Source organism: Berghia stephanieae, chromosome 7 (genome assembly GCF_034508935.2).
Source record: "Berghia stephanieae isolate SIO BIC M18660-M18661 chromosome 7, UCSD_Bste_1.3, whole genome shotgun sequence".
Lineage (NCBI taxonomy): Eukaryota > Metazoa > Mollusca > Gastropoda > Nudibranchia > Aeolidiidae > Berghia > Berghia stephanieae.
This window is the reverse complement of record NC_088366.1, coordinates 34,943,965-34,969,297: the sequence shown is the minus strand read 5'-3', so window position 1 is coordinate 34,969,297 and position 25,333 is coordinate 34,943,965. Positions and strand designations below refer to the sequence as shown.

At 34.4% G+C, this 25,333-nt stretch overlaps 1 protein-coding gene across 6 annotated transcripts in view; it reads right to left on the bottom strand.

Annotated features, from left to right (window-relative positions):
• Nucleotides 1-4,780: 4,780 nt before the first annotated feature.
• The window catches only part of LOC144977144 (uncharacterized), a 24,763-nt gene continuing 4,210 nt past the window's right edge, over nucleotides 4,781-25,333 (bottom strand). Inside the window, exons 2-12 of one of the 6 annotated variants that reach the window (XR_013646245.1) lie at nucleotides 21,959-24,431; nucleotides 20,354-20,685; nucleotides 19,269-19,326; nucleotides 18,453-18,548; nucleotides 17,239-17,439; nucleotides 14,728-14,839; nucleotides 13,908-14,039; nucleotides 13,274-13,378; nucleotides 12,308-12,487; nucleotides 8,079-11,732; nucleotides 4,781-5,076 (exon numbers count right to left, since the gene is read on the bottom strand). Coding sequence is in view for 2 of the 6 variants with exons in the window: in XM_078922004.1 (XP_078778130.1) it covers nucleotides 11,554-11,732; nucleotides 12,308-12,487; nucleotides 13,274-13,378; nucleotides 13,908-14,039; nucleotides 14,728-14,839; nucleotides 17,239-17,439; nucleotides 18,453-18,548; nucleotides 19,269-19,326; nucleotides 20,354-20,685; nucleotides 21,959-24,268 (3,705 nt within the window). In the remaining 4 variants the exon portion in view is untranslated. Of the gene's footprint in view, nucleotides 5,077-7,216; nucleotides 11,733-12,307; nucleotides 12,488-13,273; nucleotides 13,379-13,907; nucleotides 14,040-14,727; nucleotides 14,840-17,238; nucleotides 17,440-18,452; nucleotides 18,549-19,268; nucleotides 19,327-20,353; nucleotides 20,686-21,958; nucleotides 24,432-25,333 lie in introns of those variants that run through there. The other 5 variants (XR_013646246.1, XR_013646247.1, XR_013646248.1 and 2 more) reach the window with 5 other exon arrangements.

Here is a 25,333-nt window from a genome sequence, read left to right as displayed (position 1 = left end):
ACCCGACTACATCATATTATCTATGACTAGGACTTTCCCAGCTAACAAGGCAATCCATAATGTCTCAGACATGGAACTCACTTAGATTTTTTTCTACTGTATTTAGTTAGAGACATGATTTAAAATGACTCTCTGTTTAATTTAATTCTATTACAGTGCATGTGAAACTTGTCTTGGTTTCAATTTAGTAATTCATAAATCTGAACTTTTTTCGTTCATTATTATTTTTTTTCTTAACATGCTTGTTACATAAATAATAGTGGCGGGTCAGAATTGTAAATAAAAGACTTGAAATGTCGTTTGTATATTTGCACATATTATGTAACTCGGTGATAAAGTTTGTTTTCTTTTATATAAAGAAAGATTAGATTCAGATAATATCAATTTTAATTGCGGAGTGAGATGGGCTGAAAAGATGAAGCAGAGCAGTGACAACTTAAGATTTTAGTTTTGTCTGTTTTTATTTTTCGGGTTTGTTTTTTGTTTTTTGTTTTTTTGTTTTTGTTTTTATTTTTATTTTGCGGGGTTGTTTGTTTTTGTTTTGTTTTTTTTGTTTTTTGTTTTTTACTTGCTTTGTTTGGGGTTGGGGTTTTTTGGGGGGAGGGGGGGGGTAAGTACTTTTTTCGGTTCTGTTTTTTGTTTGTTTTATGCTTGTTTTTTAGGGGAGGGGGGGGGTGTTTGTTTTTATTATATATCTTGACTTAGAGCGCATTGTTGACTTCACGGTGATTCATTAAGACTGGATTGACTTATCTCAATCTTTCTTTATATATTTGGATACATAAAGCGATTTCTATTTTTAATTGTCACGATGTTATTCATTACCCCCCCCCCCCTCCCCATTCCCCAAAAGGCAATAGAACAACGGCCCAGAAAATGTGTGGAGACAGCCTGCCAAAACGGAAAATCGTCTCATTCTGGTCAAACTTTTTATTACCTAACAAATAAAGGAATATATGACTCGCAACACGTCGAAATTCATAAACCGGAGATTATTTACTTTGTTTTTTTTTTTTTGTTTTTTTTTTTTTTTTTAATGTTTGATTAGTTGAATGCCAATTGAATTCAACGATTAGTGAAGTAATTATTCCTGCCAAAATTGTAAGAAAAGTATTTTAAGTGTATGGCAGTATTGGAGTTACTAAATTGTTGATTGTAAAAGTTAACAAAAAAAATTACATTAGACATTTTAAAAATTGTTATTGTTTTGTTTGTTTCTTTGTCTGTTTGTTTGGGTTGAGGGTTTTTATTTTTCGTCTCTTCCCAATGTAACGACATAGAGTTTGAATTTTTACATTTGATATTTCATAATTCTATAAATATATAAATTTAAGATGTCCACGCATACCGATAATGCAAGATCACTATGAAGCGATGCAATCTATGTATTCATAACACACTATTTCTTTACTTATACAGCGATTTGTGTTTAACATCGTTTCTTTTTCTTCCCATTTAAATTATTAAGGACAGACTAGAAATAATATACTACTCCCAATTTCTCTCTGTTCATTTCTGTTGGTAAAAAAAAAGTAAAAGAAAAAGAAAAATGTGTCCACTTAATGTGCCCAACGCGCTTTACAAGCAGTCCAAATCCAAGAACAATGTATGACGAGACATGGCACCTAAATGGCTGTTATTCTTACCGGTACTCATTTTACAACTGAGTATGTTGAAAGAATGTGAGTAACAATACTTTTCCATCGACTGAATTTTGAGCCAATACAGCGGGACTCGAACCTGGGACTTGCATTTCAGAGGTCGAGTGGGTCACCTATTTCCATAAAATCATGAGATATAACCCATGATATTCGTGATTAATATTACATGATTATCTATCATCGTATTCCCTTTTTGTAAAGTCTTCCATGGCAGGACCAATATCATTATTTTGTCTTCAGCATTTTCAGCACTTCCTTTTACACAAGCAATATTTTATATTATGTAGTTTTAAATTTGATTGTCCATATTATTATCATTATTACTATTATTATTATTATTAGTATTATCATTATTATATTATTATTATTTATTATTATTATTATTATTATTATTATTATTTATTATTATTATTTTATATTATTATTATATTATTATTATTATTATTATTATTATTTATTATTATTATTATTATTTATTATTATTATTATTATTATTATTATCATTATTATTATTATCATTATTATTGAATTCGATTTTCTGGTGTGATATGATAATACCATATATAGACTTTTCACGAATTTTCGTTTTCAAATTATTGCTAGTCTATCTATAAAACAAACTTTACCTTTGAACACATAATTGACTATGTACGTCTATAAATAGAAATGATTATTGAAGTTGAAGGGCTTTTTTCAGGTTTTGAAGTGGAAACTAACACGAACTCATTATTTTGTTCTTAAAATTATTGGGGTGTTTTTTGTTGGTTTTTTTTCTATTTTTTGTTTTTGTTTTTTTTTTTTTTTTTTGTTCTTTTGTGTTTTTTTTTTCTTTTCTTGTCTGCATTTGAGGGGCTTTTTCCGGGCATTTTGTTTAATTTTTTTGGCGGGGGGGGGGGTGAATTTTTTTTTCTTCCCTTATTCATCTGTCTTTTTTTTTTTCGTCGTTTTATTTTAAACACGACGATAATTGGTCCGTATTTAATGATTCATCAGGACTGAAAATAATTCATACAAACGTAAATATACTTTTACGCACGGGTAAGACATTATTTTATAGTACATTTCCATAATACAATATTTCTGATCCTCTCGTGTCTAATGCCATACACTCGTAGCACTTGAATGATGATCACTCTTTACTGTCAATGTATTCTCTTGTCCATCAAATGCTTTGTGTCTTCAGTTACAGCTTTAATTCGTCAATTGAAGACTGTTGAAGCGTGAAGATGTTCTATAATATATAAAATATGCATATTTAATTGATTAATTCTTTATTTCGTGAGATATTGCTGCCCATGAATCTATAGAGTGCTCGACCATTTAAGGAGATTGAATTATATTAGTATGCTCACATCTTACATAAGAATCAGAGGTGACAATACTAATATAATTGGTTTATCTATTTATTTATTTATTTATTTATTTATTTATTTAATTCATTGCCACAAATTATTCATCTATATCTTTAAATTTTTCGCACGCCCCAGTCACTTTTCAGATTTTTATATACTTTGTGTTTACAATAAATAATTATTGAAAAAGAGGTTTGGCTTCGTTGAGGTTTTTCGGGGGGTTTATTTGTTTGGTTTTGGGGGGGTTTTTTGGCTTTTTTTTTTTGGGGGGGGGGGGGGGGCGGTTAGATTTGTTGTGTTTGTCTTTTTTTGTTGTTTTTTTTTTTTTGGGGGGGGGGGGTGTTGGGTTTTTTTCGGGGGTTATCGTGTTGTTTGTTTTTTCGCCCCTTTAGTTTAATGTAAAACATGCATTAATGAAGATGGTTCTTTAATGACGGCGGACATTTTTATGACCATTGTATCCCGATGATAGTGGCAGTCTTTGTAAGCTTTTGGCTGTGGTAATTGTAATCGTCATGATGATTATGATGATGATGGTGGTGCTGGTGGTGGTAGTGACTATTATAAAATTGGCCGCAAACATTCAACGAGTGAACAAAAGTTTGCCCAGTTACTTGAGTGTCTCGATAGCGCAGTTGGTAGAGCACTCAAAAAGCAAATCGAATCAAGAAAAGGGGAGGGGGAAATAATTCAGATCCATTGGACCACCAACCACTGTTTGAGTGGTTTGTTTGCTTGTTTGCTTTTATGGGCCTTACAGCGCTTGTCACACAATGAAGTGATTTCAGTGCAGGAAAAAGGAAGAAATGGGATAGTTAAATATTTCTAGATTTTTCACTGAAACACGAGAAAAAGTAAGACTATGGGGAATGGCTCAAATAAGGAACAGATGTAGATTTCAAAAGCACTCAGTGTAATCGGCTTGAGATCACCTTAAAGTCTCACCCAGACACAAGCACAGGATCCCACTGAGAGGAATACACTAAAATGCTTACAAATTATTATATATTCAAAATAAAACAGATAACAGAAAGACCATTTACAAAGAAAAAAAATCTTCTCCCCAAATTATAACCATTCATTTGACTGTTTCCCTCCCAACCAAGGACTCCCGCTAGGGTCGGGACAAAACCAAGTAATCTTATTCTAAGACACAGATACGTTGGAAACTAGTGGGATAGAAGATACATCAAGTGGCCTCCCTGCCCACTGTGCGATGACAAAAGACCCCACCCAACTGTTTGAGTGGCGGGGTCTGTTAAATTATTATCTTGCGACAGAATAACATCCGATACAAAGGCCAGCAATTAAGACTCGGACTTAAACTTAAAACGGATGGAAACAAAAGATATTTTTTTAATCCTGTGGACCTTACAGCTCCGTTGAACTAATTGTACCACCCAATGAAAAAATGGCAATAGCAGACCTACTACCACCCACGAAAAATGCACAATACAAACCTTTGGCACCATGAACAGAACAAGCAGAGTTTGTTTTGTTTTTTTTAACAAAATACTGAGCATAGCAAACTCTGGATTTTAAGTGATGTAACTGTTTTTTATATTGTTTTTGTTATTTGCTTAAGAAGGGTTTTGAGCCCGAAACTTTCCGTGATTGGTCTTACGTTCTTATTTCAAAGTTGTTATATTAATTTTTGTTCAATACTGTTGAAAAGGAATATTTGATGGCAGAGTAAAAATATAAATGTTCTCTGATCATGCTGAGGACAAAACACACCAAACAATAATAAACAAAGATTAAAAGAAATTTCATTTTAAAAACAATTTATTTCAAATCTTACAGGAAGACCATACTTATCAATTTGTATCAATAAGACTTGCAAGAGCATGTGATTAATCCTTTAACGTCGAGATTCAATTTCATTCAAATCATGGACTTAATTTTCCCATAACTTACCAGTTCATTACTGCAGAGCTTAATGTTTTATCCAGAGAGTAGTAAAAGACAATACAGCTTGGGTTTCATTGAAGAACCATTGATGCCCGAGTCCCATCTCTGTTACTGCTCTCTTAAATTAAGACTGATCTGACATCATGTCTCACCTTTTTCATTAAGTTAATGAAAAAGGTGAGACATGATGTCAGATTAGTGTTAATGCAAACCCTGACGTTAAAGGATTAATGATTCATACAAAAATTCGCACCAATTCTGCAAAATGAATGACAAACACTGTACAAATATGGATACATATGAACGTTGTATACACATGGTTTCAGATGTCATTTACAAACAAGTACACATATTCATAATAATTATTATTAATAAATAATAATAATAATAATAATAATAATAATAATAATAATAATAATAATAATAATAATAATAATAATAATAATAATAATAATAATAATAATAATAATAAAATAGCCGTGTATTGACTCAAACAACAGATATAAATATTTCATCATAATAATATAATGTGTTCAATGCGGTATGAAAGACTCCAAACTCATGACGAATAGAAAGATCTTACTCTGGTTTTATGAATTGATACATATTATAATTCAATTAGAGAAATGCGGTTGCCACTCAGCTATTGAAACACTCAGCTATTGTAAAATAAACTAACTCTATTAAAGGTGAAACATAAAATGACCCAAAATTAATTCTATAAACAAGTTTTTACAACAAAAGCAACACTTTTAATGCCATTTAAGCAGCAGTGAAAAAGGAAAGTAATGTGATAAATAATAGTTTACATGCGCTAAAATATGATAGAGAAAAGAGAGACAAGCGACCAGTTCAAACAGGGGACAGAAGTATATATCCCACGCACACTCTATCCATGTGTCTCAAGATTAGTAAAGCGTCTTAGAACAAGCAACTGACTAAATATCCAAGTGTCCAGTCTGAAAGCACCTAAAATCCAACAAGACACTGACATGGGAGATAGCCCACCACAAGGGAAACTCTAAAATTAATTAATAGAATAGAATAGAGGTATAAATTATACCAATTAGACAGTTGAAAAACATCCAACAAAAAATATGAAGAACTTCAGAATTTCAGCCTTATTCCACAAGGCGACAGAAGCACCTGAAATTCAATAAAAACTTGGTGAAGTATACCACTTATTAAAGTATTGTAAATAATAATAAAAATAATAATGGTATAGATTTATAGTGCGCCAAACATCCCTTCTTGAGGAGGGCTCTGGGTGCATAACACAGATTAAGCCCTAACACAGTACACGAACAATGCTAATTATACACATAATCAAAAGAAAGCCTGTCGGAATAAGAATGTCTTCAATCGACGCTTGAATTCCTCTAGTGAAGATGAAGAACGTATCTCTAGTCGTAGTAAATTCCACAACCTTGGGCCAGAATGCTGAAAGGCGTGTTCACCAGCCTTCACTCGACAGCGGGGTGTTTTCAATTTGAGGTCGTTCGTTGATCGAAGCGATCGCTGTGGGTTATACCGTGCAATGAGGTATGAGAGATATGCTGGTGACGAGCCCTCCAAGCATTTGAAAACGATAGTTAAAGATTTATATTTAATCCGCTGGTCCACTGGCAGCCATTGTAGCTGCTGTAGTAATTCGGGAGCTGCAGTTTTCCTGTCTTTCTGCAGTACAACGCGGGCTGCCATGTTCTATATTTTCTGGAGTTTATTTACTTTGTCCTTTGTGAGACCAACAAACAGTGCATTGCAGTAGGTAGTCCATTTTCGGGAATATCAAAGATGTTACCAATTTGTTGCAAGTTTCCCTATTAATAAATGGTCTGATTGTTCTGATATTTCTTAGAATGCAGATAGTACTTGTTCTCACATTGTTAATATGTTTGTTCATAGACAGATCACTCTCTAAGGTAAATACTATTATTTACCTTATGAAAACCATGAATGATGTTTAATATTTTAAGTAGGCAGGTCTATACAATTATTGATGTGACAAATCACACACTTCCATTGTGGCAAATCACCCTCAAGTCCTACATTACCAACCAGAATGCTAATTTTTAATTATTTTGACTCAACCATATTTAGATTACACTGAAAACAAATGTATATAGATAGATAATAAGAAAACAGTTTGTTTCCAAAGTGCAACATACGCCATTTTCAGAGTTTGAGAGAAGTGGCTCAGATTCACTTCATGGGTGAAAAAGCTTTACCCTTTCAAAAATCTTTCCGTCCAAATCGCGACATATCCTTAATTAAACGTGTATTTAATTCTACTTTTTTTTTCAAAAACGATTCATAGGACTGCAGTGTTTCATTCCAAAATGAGACATCCGGCAACAATTGTTTTACACAATTTAGTATAAGAATAGCATATAATAAATTATAATGATGTGTACACAAGAGTTTCATTTACAGGCATTAATCTGCTGACACATTTATATCTTCAACATTTCAAACAAAAACATTGGAAGTGATAATTGCACAATGACCCAAGTGCATTTGTTTTAAGTGGCGGATGTAACTTTGATTGCTGCAGAATATTGCATACCCCTTTGTTTTTCTTTCCTTGTCTTACAACTTATCTCTACATCAATTGATTCATTTTTCTGACATAACCCCATTAACGATGGAGTTTGATTTTAAACCAACTTTACAATTGTGATTAATCATTTTTACCACGAAACTTAGAGTCGCATTGCTATTGTTGAAAAGAAAAACTGGAATTGCAGCATTAGTTACAGAAGATGACGGAGTCGTATATGATGATGATAGGAGTAAAGCAGATGTGCTGAATGATTTCTTTTTTAAGTGTTTTTGTTGATGAGACTATAGATAACATTCCTAATTTCAACGATAGAAGCAATAACAGGTCTTTGTCGGATGTGGTGATTTCTAAAGAAGCCATCTTCAGAAAACTGTGCAGGCTTGATTGTTCAAAAAGTATGGGACCTGATAATCGCCATCCAAAATTATTGAAGGAATTGGCTTTAGAAATAACTACAACAGTGTTTATTATATGCAACAAATCGTTTATCAAAGGAGTTCTACCATTTGTTTGGAAAATGGCAAATGTGACGGCAATTTTTAGAAAGGGAAATAAAGAAGACCCGGGAAACTATAGACCAGTAAGTCTCACATGTATTACATGCAAACTAATGGAATCATTCATAAAAGAATGTATCTTGAATTATTTTGAAAGCAACAACTTGTTCAGTCCCTGCCAGCATGGTTTTAGGAATAATCGTTCCTGTGTTACACAGCTTATGTAAGTGATGGAAAATTTTACTACCATGTTAGATGAAAAAGAAAATATTAATATTATATATTTAGACTTTCGGAAAGCGTTTGATTCTGTACCACATTTAAGGCTGTTTCAAAAATTGAAATCGTATGGAATAAGAGGCTGCATGTTGAATTGGATAAAATCGTTTTTTAAGTTCCCAAAGGGTAAAGGTAGGAGGTGAGTTTTAGGAATTTGGTAAAGTTACCAGTGGGATTCCCCAGGGTAGTTTTTTGGGTCCTCTTCTGTTTATAATCTTTAACAATGACTTCCCTGATGTCTTATTATCTACATGTAAATTATTTGCAGACGACACAAAGATTTACAACACTGCGAATAACAGTTAGATATTACAGGACAATCTTCTGTTTTAATGTACTTGGTCAAAGGATTGGGAGTTGAATTTTAAAATTTCCAAATGTCACGTTTTACATATTGGAGAATATAATCCTTTTGAAAACTTCATTCACGAGATATGTGTCAAACTGGAAAAACTTTTGGTGATGGGGGATTTTGTTTGTTTGTTTGTTTGTTTGTTGCTTTAGGTCTCTTCCAACACAATTGAGGTTATATGAGAGACCGCTGAAACAAAAAAACAAGCAATCTAACAAAAATAGTACAAATGTAAATCAAAATCATAACCTAAAGATATCATAAGCTAAATTATAAATAACCAAGAACAAACAGGCAGAAGATTTACAGAGAAAAAAAATATCCCCTGTCAAAAATACAATCACAAACCAAAGAAACAGGATAGGCTAGTAAAGAGAAGAAGAAACGACATCACTATCGGATCGTACACCCATGCGAACATCATAGGTATATGATTCAAGGGTGATGCTCCCATCCAACCACCCGATGGGGGATTTTAATTTTCATCAAGACAACATGAATGGAATGACAGTGGCTGCAAAATGTTTACACAAATTTTTGAATCTCACAACCTGATGCAGTATGTCGCTGAACCTACCCATATTGCGGCCATATACTCGACCTTGTCTTAGCTGATAAAAATGACAAAAACCTAATATCAGTCAAAGTTGAAGACTGTTCGATTTCTGACCATAGCCATACTTAAACCATCGTCAATGTCTTGAGTCTCAGAAGAGACTTAACCTTAATCAAGAGATATTAATTTAAATGATTTTTCTAATGATAATCAAATTTTATCTTCCAATTCTGTGTCCGACATGGTGGATCATTAAAACAATATTTTATCTGAAATTCTTAATAACCATTGTCCCCTTACCACAAAAAATATTATTTTAAGACCCATTAAGAAGTGGTACACTGATGATATTAGAGAACTTAAAAAGTGTAAGAGATCAAAAAAAATTATGGAGGAAAGCTCATACTGAAATATTCACATGCAGAACCAGCCATTATGCATGTCGTGGTACTCCTGGATGGAAATATCTTCCTGGTGACTTGAATGTTGCCAAGATGCACCAACTCTTCAATGAGCAGAATCATAGGTAAGTTACCTATGTCTTGCACTATTCAATCTTTTTGCATCAATTCAACTTTGCTTTTGTACACCTGGCCAAGGACATCTGTAGCGGTTGTTTGCGCTTCAAGATTCAGCTGCGCCAAGATTTGCCTGAAGCAGAAAAATGAGCAAAGGCAATCGCTTTTTTGCTTCATAGGCAACGTGCCAGAAGATTTTACAATTTAATGGACATCGTTGAAGATTCGTTAACATTGTGTTTTGACATGATAGAGAACCTTTTTCTCCCAAAGACTTCAATTGGACAGGTCTATTATTCTCATCAGCTCTATATGTATGTTTTTGCTGTCGTGCGTCACAAAGGACGAGGGCAGCCTGTTCCACAGACGAATGTTTTTCTTTAATTGTGGATGGAGACACAAAACAAAAAGGACTCAAATGTAATTGCATCTGCAGTTGAGCATACTTTCTGAAAAAACTTTCAGGGCAAGAGAACTACCAATTTCTGCACAAGGTTGCCTTTCCTTCAACGCAGGTGGGGCAAGAAGATTGATTGGATTGGATTGGTTATATCATAAATCACACTACAATAGCCAGTCATCTTGACCCCACTGAGATGACAATAAAGCAATGAGAAGTTTCCTTTGTCACAAAAAAAGCAGGTCCTGTTAATGTAGTATTCAGCAAAGAGGACTGGATACCCGATAATCTTGTTTGTTTTTGTTTTGAAGGGTTTTACGGCGCTTGCAACACATTAAGGTCATATCAGCGCCAGTAAAAAGGAAGAAAATGGAATAGTAAAAAGTTCTAGAATTACAATTAAAGCACCCAAGAAAAGGTAAGACAAAGGGGAATTGGTCCAAATAGGAAACAGATGTAGATTCCAAGAGCACAATATCAAAGTACTTAGTTTGAGATCACCTAAAAGTCTCCAGACACCAGCACAGGTCCCCACTAAGAGGAATACACTCAAATGTTTACAAACCATATGTTAAAAATGAAAAGAGTAACAGTACATAACAGAGAGATGATTTACAAGGTAAAAAATATCATCTCCCAAAACTAAAACTATACATTCGACTGTTTCCCTCTCAGCCAAGGACTCCGTCCAAGGTCAGGACAAAACCAAGCAATCTCATTCCAAGACAAAGACAGAAAACAATAGGAAAACAGATAAGAGGGGATAGAAGACAAAGCAAGTACCTCCCTGCCCGCTACGGGAGGTAGGAACCCCACCCAGCGATAATCTTGTCTCCGTGTGAAGGCATTGTTTGTTTTTAAGGGTTCTACAGCACTTGCAACTCTTTCAGGTCATTTCATGTCAACTCCCTCTTGACTAAGAATCCCCATCGAGGCTAGCACAAAAGCAAGTAATCTCATTCCATGACAAAGACAGAAAGCAAAGTGGGAAGGGATAACTGTTATAGGGGGATAGAAGGTGTGGCATGAGAAACCTCCCCAGCAACTATGCAAGGTTAGAAAACTCCATCACATGTGATGGCATTGCCCAATTTAATCTCCTGGAAGGGGATACTGAAGTATGTTCCTACTGCATATCACTGGTTGCGAAAACAATTGTTTTTTCTTAATGCTCATTTGACAGTTATGACACCAAATTCAAACTCCTATTAGGCAACAGAATTAAAACAAAACCATTTGTTATTTTGATGTGAAAGATCCAGATTGAGTCAAAGAGTTACAGTAATTTTACAGTTTTGCTAAAAGACAACTGAAATAAAAAGCAAATAAATTAATACACAAAATGACAAAAACCAAAAAAATTATTTAAAACAACAATAAACAAACCGTAATAACAATTCAACAATTAATAGTTCCATACTCAAAACCTGTTGGAGCAGCATCAATCAAAAAGGCTGGAATCATTCACTCCAGAGGGAGTTCTGAAGCTGTGACTAGGGCATTCCAAGCCAGCTGATCCTTGCGCATGAACAGAGTGATGCCAGCCTGGTAAGATGCAGGTATTCTGACATGGGAGGTAACTTGTAGACGGTATCCCGGTACAGATGGCATGTTACACTCTCTCAGCACATTCACCACTTGGCCTAGGAAGAAAGAAGTCATTTTCATATTGGTTTTTATTTAGTTTACTACCATCCATAATTATTTAATCATTCTTTAAAGAAATGTATACAACATATAAGTAATCCATCAACAAACATAAAGTTTCAAAATGAAGATTGAGGGTTAATGTGGAAGAGTGACCAGTTCCTACTGACATCATCTTTACCATTAAGGGACCCTGACTTTCCTTTTTATTACTGAGTTAACTAAAACTGGACCAACACAATACCAAACTTTGCTGTTTCAAAGTGGTAGGGTCTTTAATCTATACGAAACGTATGCACAATGCTTTCTGCATACTTACTCTAAAATCGTCCATAGCATATCAGTCTTTATGGGGCAATGACTGAGAGGAAAGCAATTCCAATGCCATTTCACAGTCTTCTTATAACATAAATTAATTTATGATTCAGTTGATTCCAATTGATAGTGATTAGACCTATTATTACTACAGTATCTTACCTAGATACTTCAGTGGTGTAACATTAGACTTTCCTTGTCCTAGATGGATTGCCTGTCAAGGCTATCGAGCCCCATCTACCCGACTAAATCTTACCTAAAACGTTCATGGACATCCATCGTGGGTCAGGATGATCCAGTAATTGCCCGAGGTCTGTGGATTCCCTGAAACGCGAAACAATGTCCTGGCGTCTGACAAGCAAAACGGAATCACTGTGAAGTTGCTTGACTGCTGACCTCTCTGACACAATCTCAAGGGGGTTGGTTAGATACAAACCTTGAAATAAAAACAAATTTTAAGGATCAAACAAAGTCAAATTGAATGAATGCAATTATACAGATGACAACTGCCCAGTGTGCTCTGCAATGAAAGATTTATCTATATGACTATATTGAACCACCTTTCCATTTCAGACAGTATCAGTCATCTGTTAGATTCCCTTTTTGTATCAGAACTTTTACAATATCCACCAATGCCTCTTGCAGAGTGTCTTATCCAAGGACACAATGCCAAGAACAGAGTTTGCTATCCACGTAAGCCATTTGCTCTTGCAATTTTCACTGTTAATGTCACTCCAGGCAATTAAACCATAAAGCTTGATGCAGATGTTCAGTAATGCATACCATTGTTTGCTCACATGTTCCTCAATTAATTTTAATTGTTCCTTTAAACACACGAATTCATCATTGATTTTATAAAAAAGCTTTATAGAAAGGATTCTTTTTCTAAGATATTACCGATAAAAATAAATGAAAATAAAAATAAAACTAGCTTTAATTATTTTCTGTGGGGATCCAATTTGGAAGAAAAAATTTTAACTCCTCAAAGTGCGAAAAGGGTTATGTTTGTTTCTCATATAAAATCTGAATGCCAAAGTACAAGACTTGAACTCAAATCATCTGATGATTGTGCATGAACATATCAACTCAACCATGTCACCCGTACTGTCAAATTGAAGTCAATGGAAATAAAATACTTGAATAAAAAAGAAAAATGGGTTTTGGCGAAAACAATGGAAAAGAAAGACAAGTATAGGGGAGAAAGACAAGGGTTTTTGCTTACCTTGGTGACTGACGCCATAGACCATCTGATGGTGCCAAGAATCAGGTACCTCCCATATTGAGTGTGGTCCCTGCTGAAGGTTGAGAGTGGCCATGGGAATGGCACCTATATTTGGAACGGAGAGAAAACATGGTCAAGATATAGTTAGCACACACAACCTTAAACATTGTCATTATCATCAGCAGCAGAATCTGCAGAATCTATCAAGCCAGCTTCAACCACATCATAATAATTGCTGATATCACATTTCAAACCATCATCATTATCATCAAAAAATCTAAAATTTTAAATCAAAAGTGAAACACACAAAAAGCATTGAAGATACAATTAAAAATTATTTTTAAATTGTCAGTAACAGTTTGAAAATTAGCCGTATCAGATGGCAAATGTTATCATTACTAAATCTACGCAATAATTATAGATACATAATCATTTCACTCTTGAAAAATGAAATGAAAAGGTAATTAGCAGCAAACTAGACACATTTGATCCTAAAGCAAAAAATTTGCCCTGTAGACGATTTCTATACACATTTGTACCTCAGCTCTGGTTTTAATGCTCATTAAAATATGTTGTATCCATTTTGAAAAAATATCCACACTAGTCAAGGATGACTATGTCATGAATGCCTCACCTCTTTTCATCCAGTAGGCAAGCCACTGAAGCAACTTGACTTTCCTAGGGGGCCAGAAGTGGAAAAATCGGCCTCCTATCACACCTCCTGTCAGTTTCTCCATGCCTGATATCAACTCCACTGCAGTTGTCCCTGTATTTCATTACAAGAAAATGAATAGTTCACCACTTTCATTCCTTATTAATTTACTCTTTGCATTCATAAGTGTATTCTCTATGAAATTGTCAAAAGTCAATGCAAAGAAGAATGTTTACATTTTTTATCTTCTTATAATTTTTAAAGTCTCCAAATTCATGCAAATTCCATTTCAAATGCTTATATAATAGCATCTGTAGTTTAAAAGCTTCACAGTTGTGAAATGAATAAGTTAATATAATATTTAACTCTTAGTATTAACCTTAAAGAAATCTTACAATCGCTGAAAAATTTTGATCAACATTTTTTTAATCTGACAAAAAGAAACTTATACAACTTATGGTACTATTGATTTGATTTCAAATAATGGCTGTCTGGATATAATAAAAAGAATAAATAAACATATCTTTAGCTTTTATATAGTACAATATCTGCAAAATGTGCTCAAATGCTTTATAAGGGATCCCAAGCCAACAGCAAATATAAAGTGTAAAACCTAAGCTATTATTTTACTATTCTGATTACCAAATTAAAAAAAAAAAATTGTTGTTTTGTTTTTTTTTATGTAGGGGCTCATTGTTGAAATGGAAAAACTCAAACGAATATGTGCCTTACGAACCCAACTATCAAGTGAGAGAAAAAAATAGCCTATTTGAATATGAAAATCCAGTGTACAGAATCCTACCAGCACATGTCCTAGAGAAGAGATATTCAGGAATGTCTTTGTCCTCTTTTCTGAGGTTGGTCTTGATCACTTTGCAGACAGAAGACTTCTCACATTGGAACTTGAGAGCTTTCTAAAAAATTCAAGATTAGTGACAGAAGGGAAGAAATTATAAATAAATAAGTAAATATGAACGTTGATATTTTGCAATTTATCTGATTCACCAAGCTAAATGCGTTCTTTGATGCTTCATAAATTCACCAAGCAATGCAAATGGGACCAAATTTGCAATTCATTAAGTGTATGTAACATATCAGAAATCCTTTTTGTAATTATGGCCAGGTATTCACCAACACCTTGTTGAGTAAGTTAGTGTCATAAACAAGGACAAAACGCCAGGGCCAGAGTCTTGTGATCAATGTCACCCATCAAATCACTGACCACGCTCAGCATTTATTTATTCACCTTTTATTTTGTTCCAAGACTAGATGTCTTAACAACTGAGCTATCAACACCATTGAGACTTATTTTTTAATATTTGATATGATTGTTATCTATACACGAGTGCCACCACCTGGGGTTTTAAAAACCTGCACGGCTTGTGGAAAAAACTGCATACCTGCTTATTTTACAATAAAACTAGAATTATCAACAACAACAAAAAGCAACAAAAAAACTCACACATAATAAACTTATCTACAACAGAAATGAAGCTCACTTATTGATTTAAAATACTGGCCAGATATAAACCAAGATTTCTAAAAAGCAATCTGGCACCCATGTACAGTGCACTCTGGATACGTCGACGTTGCTTAGGTCAATTTTTACCCAAGTCGATTTTTTTTCTTGGTCCCTCCCCTTCTTCCTATATAACATTAGTAAAAAAAAAAAAACTCCACATAAGTCAATGTCGCTTAAGTCGATGTTCTTATCACTCATGACCACAATAAAATCACAAATAAACAAGAATTTCCATTGGTTAAAAAAGCTACCAGTAAGAATTTTCAATAGTTAAGAATATCCGGGAACGATTGGCGCACACCAATGTGATGTACCTGCTTTGCCTGACGCCCGTGCTCAATGTACATAAGCAGTTTCGAATAACTTTGATTTCTCATTTTTTACATCGTCGCAACTTCAAGTTCAAGATTATTATTTTTTTTTTTTTAGTTCCAAGGCCATCCTATGTAATGGTCCTCTTAATTAGTATCAATTTTATCAAGAATTCAAGTCAAGTCTACAACTAAAACGGCAAACCTATCGCTAAAAAGAAAGATCCAGCTGATCGATGCATTTGAAAAGTCTGGCATGCGACAGAAAATCATCGCAGAAGAAATGGGCATACCAGCTATTTCTGTCTCGATGATTTACAAGAAGTATGACCTTGACCTACCCTTCCGATTTTTGCGGAATAACTCAACTTAATTGATCTACATTCCGCATTCAAGGCAAACATTCCGCTTTTCAGCTTTCCAATGGACGAAAATTAATTTTTTTTAAATCTCTAGTAAAAAAAAGAAGTGAGCTATGGTCAATCAACACACATTTTGTGTGTCTGATTAGTCCATTCAAAGTATGTGCAGCTGATGTCAGATAATATTATATTTTTGGGCAGGGGGTTGACTCCCATGTATGAGGTCAATGACCTACGTAGTATTATATGTTGGCTCCAATCGGTAAAATCATTAAGTGCCCTCAGATTCTTTCCCTATTCAATTTTAGCCCTGTGTATTTGTGTTCCGGCACTGCCAGAACCTGTGTGTCCTCTATTATTATTTGACCCCCTTTTTACTCTTTACATAATCTGCACATTATTACACATTTTATATTTTATCATTTGAGTACTTTTGGATTGTCTATTACATTTTCTGTTGCAAAGCATGTCATAGTCAATAACAGTAAGTTGATTCCCCTTTTTTATCTCAAATTTATGTATTCTGATTCCTCTTTGGGGCTATTGGAGGTAGGAGCCTCTGATGACCACTACAGGACCTCTACTTCTCAGGTCAATTCAACGCGACCAAGCAACGTCAGCGAAAAGCGCGACATGAAGGGCCTTACTTATTCTAGATTGGCTTGCTTTGTTCACATGCATTTTTGCTCATTTTGGTTACACTCCGATTAAGTTGATTTTCGGTTAAGTCGATTTTTTTCACGGTTCTCCTGGGCATCGTCTTATCCGGAGTCCACTGTATATAGGACTGTTGTCAATTCATTTCTCATTCATTGGGATTTATAATAGATATTGTTAGCATTTTAGATAAGTATAGTTTATAGTGACTTATGACGTATTTAGAGTATTATATATAAATTTTACAAAGGGAAAGGTGTGGTCATTTTCTTTTCTTCAGCAGTCTGTCAAAGCCAATAAATTCCAAGTTTATTCAATATTCTGTAAACAACAAAAACTGCTTTGTCTTTTATATTTGCTAGTTTCATCCCAAACTATTAAGGGTACAGGGGAAGTAAGGGAGAGTGCTATTTTACTGGCAATTTATCACAAACAGATTTTTATCAAGCACTAGCACTTACCAGGACATTGAGAACAGCAGTTTGACCACAGGCTGACACAGCAATCTGTTTATACTGGACCACATAAGCCTCGTACTCATTCCAGATCATGACCCTGTCCACCTTGAGGCCATCACCTCTAGAACCAGATGACCTCTTCACTTGCTTGCAGTTTCCTTTTGTAGTACTGGTGGTCTCTTCGTCATTGGAGGTTTTCTGGGTCTGAAGGGAAATTTTAAGTTTATATTTTATTAGTTGCAATAACTGTAGAGAAACTGAGAGCAGAAAGTCTTCCTAGAGAAAACGTTCCCTCTAGCTCTTCTTGCCTTCTCTAAGGGGACTGGAACAAATCTAGATCATGACTCTTATATGCCTTTCAGCTCCTTTTTTTTTTTTGTCCACACACAATCACCTTCCTCCTTAAGATCAGGGTTTAGTTTGTTTTCATTTTTCTTCATCTATATCCAATGGGAGCCCTTTTCTGATGATTCACTCAGTGTTATAAATGCTTTTATTTTTTTATATGATAGTAGAGACATTGAACTGATGACACACTTCATGTGTTGATGAATAATATAATATGGAGTATGATGAAGATAGTGATGGTGTTATAGGGGAATGGTGAAAGTGAAGGATTGTAACGAAAATATTAGGAAGGTTGTTGTGATGATGATGATGATGATGATGATGATGATGATGATGATGACGAAGATGGTGATGATGATGATGATGATGTTGTTGATGCCGGTTTGTTTGTTTGTTTTTTGTTTTTTTGGGGGGGTTTTTTTTTCGATGACTACTATGTTACTAGTGTGCATCTGTGTGAGTGTGTCTATGTCAATATTGTATTGTTATAAATGTGTAACCAAATGACAAATTGCCACTTTTTTTAGGACAATAAAGATATAGTATTATTATGATTGTGAATTTCCCATGCTCAATCTTAATTCCAAATACTCACTTTGAAGCAAAATCTACAAAGTTCTTTTGCCAAGTCTGCTTATTTCTCAGTTTAACAGTTGTATGCAATATCGATTCCTAATCAAGATATCGACTGACAATTGTCATAAGTATTATGTTAGTGATGAATGATGATGATGATGATGATGATGATGATGATGATGATGATGATGATGATGATGATAATGATGATGAGAAATGCAGTATAACAAATAAAGGTATTAATAATGAAAGTGAAAGAATCTATTGTGATAATTTTATAACAAATTACTTACACTCCTTTGTACATCCTGACCATCTTTATCAAAGAAACGCATGTATGAATTTGTAGAGCTCACAGTTTTAATCAACTCATAGAATTCTTTGCTTGGCTGAAATTTAGGGAGTACAAAAAAAAGACTTAACTTTTTCAATCCATTAAGAAAGTGAACAAAAACGTCTACACACTCCTTCCTTCTAACACATCCATCCTATATTTTTGCTTTGCAAATTATCATAGGCATTTATTGATCTTTGTTATTTTATATTCACTTTCCTCGGCACTAAATAGAATGGACTAAAAATTATAAGAAGCACTTTTTTGACCAGATCAATGGCATACATTTGCCTTTTGTTATATAAATTAAGTTTCCACTACTGGAATTGTGACTGTTGATACTTTAACCACACCTTTTCCAATTCAATCAATACTATTGCAGCTTCAGCATTGAAGATAAACACAACATTTCTGTGAATGGGATGGTGTTAGGTTATAGTTCTGTATCACAATAATTACTGCCTCAACACTTCTATTTGGCAAGTAAATTTTTCATAACTGTCAGGATTTCTCAAAATGTCGGTGAGGGAGTTCCGTAACCTTATTGTACTTGGAAAAAAATAACTGAATGTGTGCATTCATTTGAGTGGGGTAGCTATTTGTGTAGAAATGGTATCGTTTGGCATGAGTGCAAATAGGTCAGGCCAAAAAAGCCTGAAATCCAATTCCAACAAATTCAAAAAACCTGAAACTTATTTTGAAATGCAACCTATTGCCTCAAAATGGTATTATGTTGAGATGATCTAGATGCTGGAAATAAATTAAAATCACTCACCAATCTGTTCCCAACAGAAATTGGATCTCTGATGTGAGGGCCATGACATTCATCAAAGCTGTGAATAAATAAATATAAAATTTCATTATCAAAAAAAAAAAAAAAGCAGCAAAGAACATGACCAAGAAAAATAAAACTCCTGCCACACACACAAAAAAAAAGGTCTTTAAATAATGGAGTGGTGGGTTTGTTGGGGGTTATTTTGTTGTGTTTGTTTTTGTTTGTTTGTTTAGTTTTGTTTCTTTGATGTATATTAATAATGTGACGAATCTTTAAAAGTTAACACCTAAATAGGAAGTAGCTTTAGAAAAAACTTGTAATTTCACAACTAAGATTTTATGAGATCAAACAAAATTAAATGGTAGTGGATTGCACTTAGCCTTAGATTATTTACCTTTTACCTTGAATAAAAATAAATGAAAACCTGAGAAAGCTCCAAATGACGATGATAAACAAACAAAAACTGCTAGTACAGTGCCTTTCTGGTTGTGAATGGTTGTGAAACGAAAAAAAAAAAAAAAGCATATTGGCGGCACAGGCACCAAGGTGATTTTCTTCATTTAGCTTTATTTGGTATTTTGTTCTTTTTATGAAGCTGCTATATTCATTTTTGATTTTTGCTTTTACAGGTGGAAACAGTAACTGTCTTCACCTTGAGCAGAAGTTTAGCATTCATATTTTTTTTTTATTATTATCTTATCAACTTACAACTCACACGCAAAAAATTCTCACTATATCAACCTAAGCCCATTAAACAAAATAGCATCAGATAATTTTAGCCTTCTAAACAAGTCGAAGGAAATCAATGATCATGTAATCATTGCTTGATTTCACCTTCTTCTAATTACTTTTTAGGGGCATGAAGACAATCTAAATAAACCTTTGATAACTTGCTCATCAACGGTGACTTAACAGGTATACAATACAGGCAAAATGAGATCCAAAGACCGAGCACTCAGTTTGAAAGAAAAAATTATGTTTCATGAGATAAAGGGTTAATTAGGTAGAACAAATGCATTCAGGTGATGGGAACTCCTGTAAATAGTACTACAAATACTGCTACTTTTACTTTCATTGCTACCTACTTGCAAGACGGACCCATCATGGGGTGGTGTTGAATATTAGCTGCAACTGTAGTTGAAACAGGTTGTGACCGCCGCAAACCTCTTGACAAATTAGGCGGGATCAAAACTTCATCATAATCATAATCATCATCAACATCACCACCGCCACCACTGGTGTACAGAACTGGTTCTATTTCTTCCTCCATCGGAAGAAGCACCATGTCTACATGGTCCCCATTACAATCAAAATTCAGCATCAGATCCTCCATGCCTCCAGCCATGCTACTGCTGCTGCTACTGCTATCCATATTAGACACCATATATTTTTTGGAAATGTCAGAATCCTCATCCTGCTTAAATTCAAAATACAAGAAGAAGAATATTGCTGTTAAACATAGGATGGAATTGAGAACAATAATTTCGGAGAGATAAGTAAAATAGCATGTGTGAGAGAATCTGAAAAATTCAGAATATCATAAAATATAAAGATGAAATAGCCAAGTGGTTGGGCATTCCATTGAAACCAGGGGAGCTCATGTTTGAGTCGCACTTAAGACACTTTCATGTTTTAACTTACTTGGGTATTATTGACTCCCAAAATGCTAACATGGACAACATGGGTCATTCCTGTTAATATCATGGTATATTCAATGGAATCTACATAAAAACAACACTCTGCTTAAAGTAAGTTAAAGTCAACACCTCTTGTTGGTCCTAAATTTTCTGTTCTTTATCTAAGTGTGTTCCATGAATAATGGATAAAGTCAACCTTGCTTGAAGTAAACTCAACCCAGCTTTCTGATCTGGCAGAGTTTTATCAGGATTTCACTATTCTCAAAATGCCCCCAGAAAAGCGTATTTAAGTCAAATAGAGCATCTCCACGGATTTTTCACATATTTATTCACCCAGCAAGCCATAGAGAAATAGAACCAAATTTCCATTTCATACAGTGCTGGACACGTGTTATGTAAAAACTTGCAATATCTGTCAACCTCATCCATCAAGTGTTGTACTTCAATAATTTCAAAGATAACCCATAAGCAAATCATCTACATTTCTACTTCTAACTCATAAAAGAAAATTAATCCGGCGTTGCAACCTTGTCACCATCATAAAAATAAAAAATAAAAAAACAGCTCGACCTGACCTGCCACGGGAAATTAATATTTTTTTTTTTTTAATCTGTACTGTATTTTCTTTGTGAAAAAATCTAAACCTCAGTTCTGCATGCTTTACAGAACCAATACCATGCATTAGTGAGATGAATATAAACAATGTTTCTAATTATCTTCTTCTTTGCTTTTGATTAACAAGATCCAATTTGGCCAGATATAAAGCCCCTACAATAAATCTATCAGTTCATCAAAGTTTTATCTGAGTAAGTGAAAGTGACAGGTCTGTTTTACTTATAATATTATAGTAGATATATAGGTATATATTCAAAAGTTCAGGTTTAGTCAAACTTTATTACAAAAGTTGGAGAATAAATTTGTCAAATGTTAAATTATGATCCTTGCCAACATTTCATAATTTCAATTTCATTTAATTACCCAAAAAAAAAACAATTAATTATTTCTCAAACTAATTTATCTTATCAAGATTATTTTGTAGATCTGTAAACATACCAGTTCTCTTTCAGCTGCAGATGCAGAAACAGTGGCTTCGTAATTGTCTGGAGAATTACTGTTGGACAAAATATGGCTAACTTGGTCTTGAACAAATCCATTAACCTCATGTCCATGATGATGGTTGTTCATTTGATGAGGGCAAGCTGAGCCGACACTGTTTTCAAGGCCTGCTGGATTATATGAGAAGATTCCACTACCACTACCAGCATCTTCCTCAGCTGTTGAGGTGCCACTGGCACGGCAATCAGGGCAAGATTTACTGGGAGGTCTACCACTACTGGCGGACAACTCGGAATGTTCTGCCACTGCTTCACAATGATGACGACAAAGAGAATTAAATGATGAACACATATTATTGATGGACCTTGAATATTCACAATGATCCGAAGAAGACGGAAGTTCACAGTCTGCTCCAGGATGATTAGCAAAGCACAGATTATCAGCAGCTGCCCCATACACTGTCAAACTTAAAGCATCTGACCTAATATTATAATTACATCCCGGAGGAGAATTCAAGTAAGCTCTTCTACAGCCTGTTTGAGAATTTGTACGATTTCCACAACTACATCGACTGACCAGTTTGGAACTCCTTTCAGTGTTTGAACTCCCATCTATTGATAACATAGAGTTTTCTTTTATATCACAGTAATTTTCAACGTCACCATTATGTTGGTTAGATTTATCATTCAATATGTCCTTATTCTGTGTCATTTTCAAATTAAGGTGACTAAGACTGTTGAGTAAATGTGGTTCTAAAGTTGAAAGATCATTGGAATTGAAATCTGAGTGATTCTTTTCAGTTTCTTTCATGGTGGAAAAAGTCCTTTCCTCACATTTTTTCCTGCCAACATTATCGCCATCATCATCATCATCACTTTCTTTAGCCGATGATTGATTGTCCATTTCATCTGAGCTTGATAAAATGTGCTTCACATGAGATGGTAAATCTGTGTCTATAAAGTCACCTGTGTCTTCACCTCCATCAGAATCTTCTACAACTTGCCTTTCATTACTGGCATTGACATTACTATTACTATCGCTACTGTCGGTTCCATCACCATGAAATTGATTGTCATTTCTGTCATTCCCATTAAAAACAAAACTATTTACCTTCAGGCGTCTACAACCATATCCCTTATTGCCACTATTCCATGTCTCAGCAGAGTCAAGCACTGAGCTACATAATTTTCTACCTTGATAAAAAGGTTCTGATTCTGTATCAGAAAGTCTCGTTTCTTCAGATTGTTTAGTTTCATAATCAAACATATAGTCCAAATCATCATCTGAACTTAACCCATTCACAAAACGAGTATCACTTTTTCCAGAAATCTCATGGTTTTGAAAGATTCTGTCAAGATCAAAAATAGCACCTTCATCAATTAAATCTTTATCTATTAAAGGGGAATAATCACTTCCTCCATGAACTGTAGTAGGATTGGTGTTTAAAGGCGCACCTCCTACAGCACCTTCCTCAACAGTCTCTGAATCTATTTCTTCTGCCACTGTTGCATAAGAATTTTCAACAGCCGCTACATTTAACCAACTTTCATCACAACTTAGAGATATCTTAATTGCATCATCTTCAACTGAAAACAAATTTTCTTTCATGGAATCAGATACACCACATAAACTTTTTCCAAAATTGTTTTCAGAAACAGAGGTGTAAGCTAAACCAGTTTCTTTAATTTCATTTTCATCTTTTCTACTTTTACCTGACTTGGAAGAATCATGTCTATGACGTCTATTCTTATTAGGTCTCTTCCTCCCATTCATGAAAGGCCCCGTTTTTTGTCTCACATCTCTATCTTGGGGAGCGTCTGAGATATTATTGTACAAATTTCCTTCAAATTGACTATCATTATTGCTGTTACTACTTATACTGTTTGCACCCCTTACTGCAATGTTTTCTCTGCGATGACGAAACCTAGGACTGTTTCTACCTGGAAAAGTTCCAAACTGAAACTGTTGCGGGAAGCGAGGTGGAGGGGGGAATTGGTAAGGTCTGACAGAGTCTCCAAATGGCCGATATCTGGTGAAGTATTGCCATTGCTGAGGTGATGGTTTTGGAGGGCGAGGATTCTCACTACACCAATGATGAATGTGTTGTGGTAACCTTTGATGGAAATTTTGTGGTGGTATCTGTTGCTGGGGCACAATGTTATCTCTATGGTAATTGGTTTGAAGTGATTGATTATTATTATTATTCAACAGAGGAGAATTTCTTGGTCTTTGAGTTCTTTTCCCCCTATTACAAGGAGTCCCTCGTTGAGGATCGAGATCCCCACCTTCGTCTTTGTCTGGATTCATTTTTGTTGCCAGTTTACATTTATCACGAGGTTAAAATAAATTGATAATGGACATAAGTATACTTTTTACTTCTGAAGTCTGTTTTAGTTTTAGTCATGTTCAGGATTGATTCAGTAAGATGTTATTTTCAATGACGGTGCTCTTAGTCTTGCAATGTGAGAATCTGTGAGGAATGCAAGAAACAAAGAATTAGAACATGGTAGTTAGTCCTCAGCGCAGACTAAATTTTTTATTGGTCAAAACTTTTTACTGATTATAATACTACGTTTAGAGTAACGCTGTGATTATCCCCAGACACCTGTCTGGGGATAACGAATTTTCATTATCCCCAGACGCATATTTGAAACTCCGCTCTTTTAAACAATTATCCACATTCCAGAATATGGAATGTTTCAGATGCACATAGAAATAAGGAAAGTTAATAAAATATATATAAAAACATAAAATTAACCAACATTAAAATCAGTTGTTACTACATATACACAATATGCGTCGACTTCGAAGTGGGTGTCATGGCCGAATGGTTTAGTCGTCTGCCCTGGAAGTTTGACCAGAATCGACGTTGTGGGTTCGAATCCCGGTAACGTCACTTTTTTTTTTTTTTTTAAATTCCATCTTCTTTTTACAGAACGTTGAAAGGGATAAATGTCCCATCCATCCTCCCCCCACCTCTTTTTTTTTCTTATTAAACTCGCTCTCTCTCTCTTGGTTTTTTTCTAGTTTCTAGCAAATATATTCGTCCCCACTCCGATCTCAAATAGTGTCTAAAAAGAATAAATAATTAAAAAGCAAACAAACAGAAATATTCAGAGAGCGACCAAATGGTCAGATAGTGGAGAAAAAAAAAACAATAATTGTTTTAAAAATAAAAACAATTTAAGAAATTCATGCTCAGAAACGGAACATTTACATAAAGGTTTAGCAAACAAAAAACTCTAAGGTTTAGGTCAAAATATAAAAAAAAAGAAAAAGATAGATTTCCCTCGGAGCAGGAAATAGTGTTAACAATAATAATAATAATAATAATAATAATACTAATAATAATAATAATAATAATAATAATAA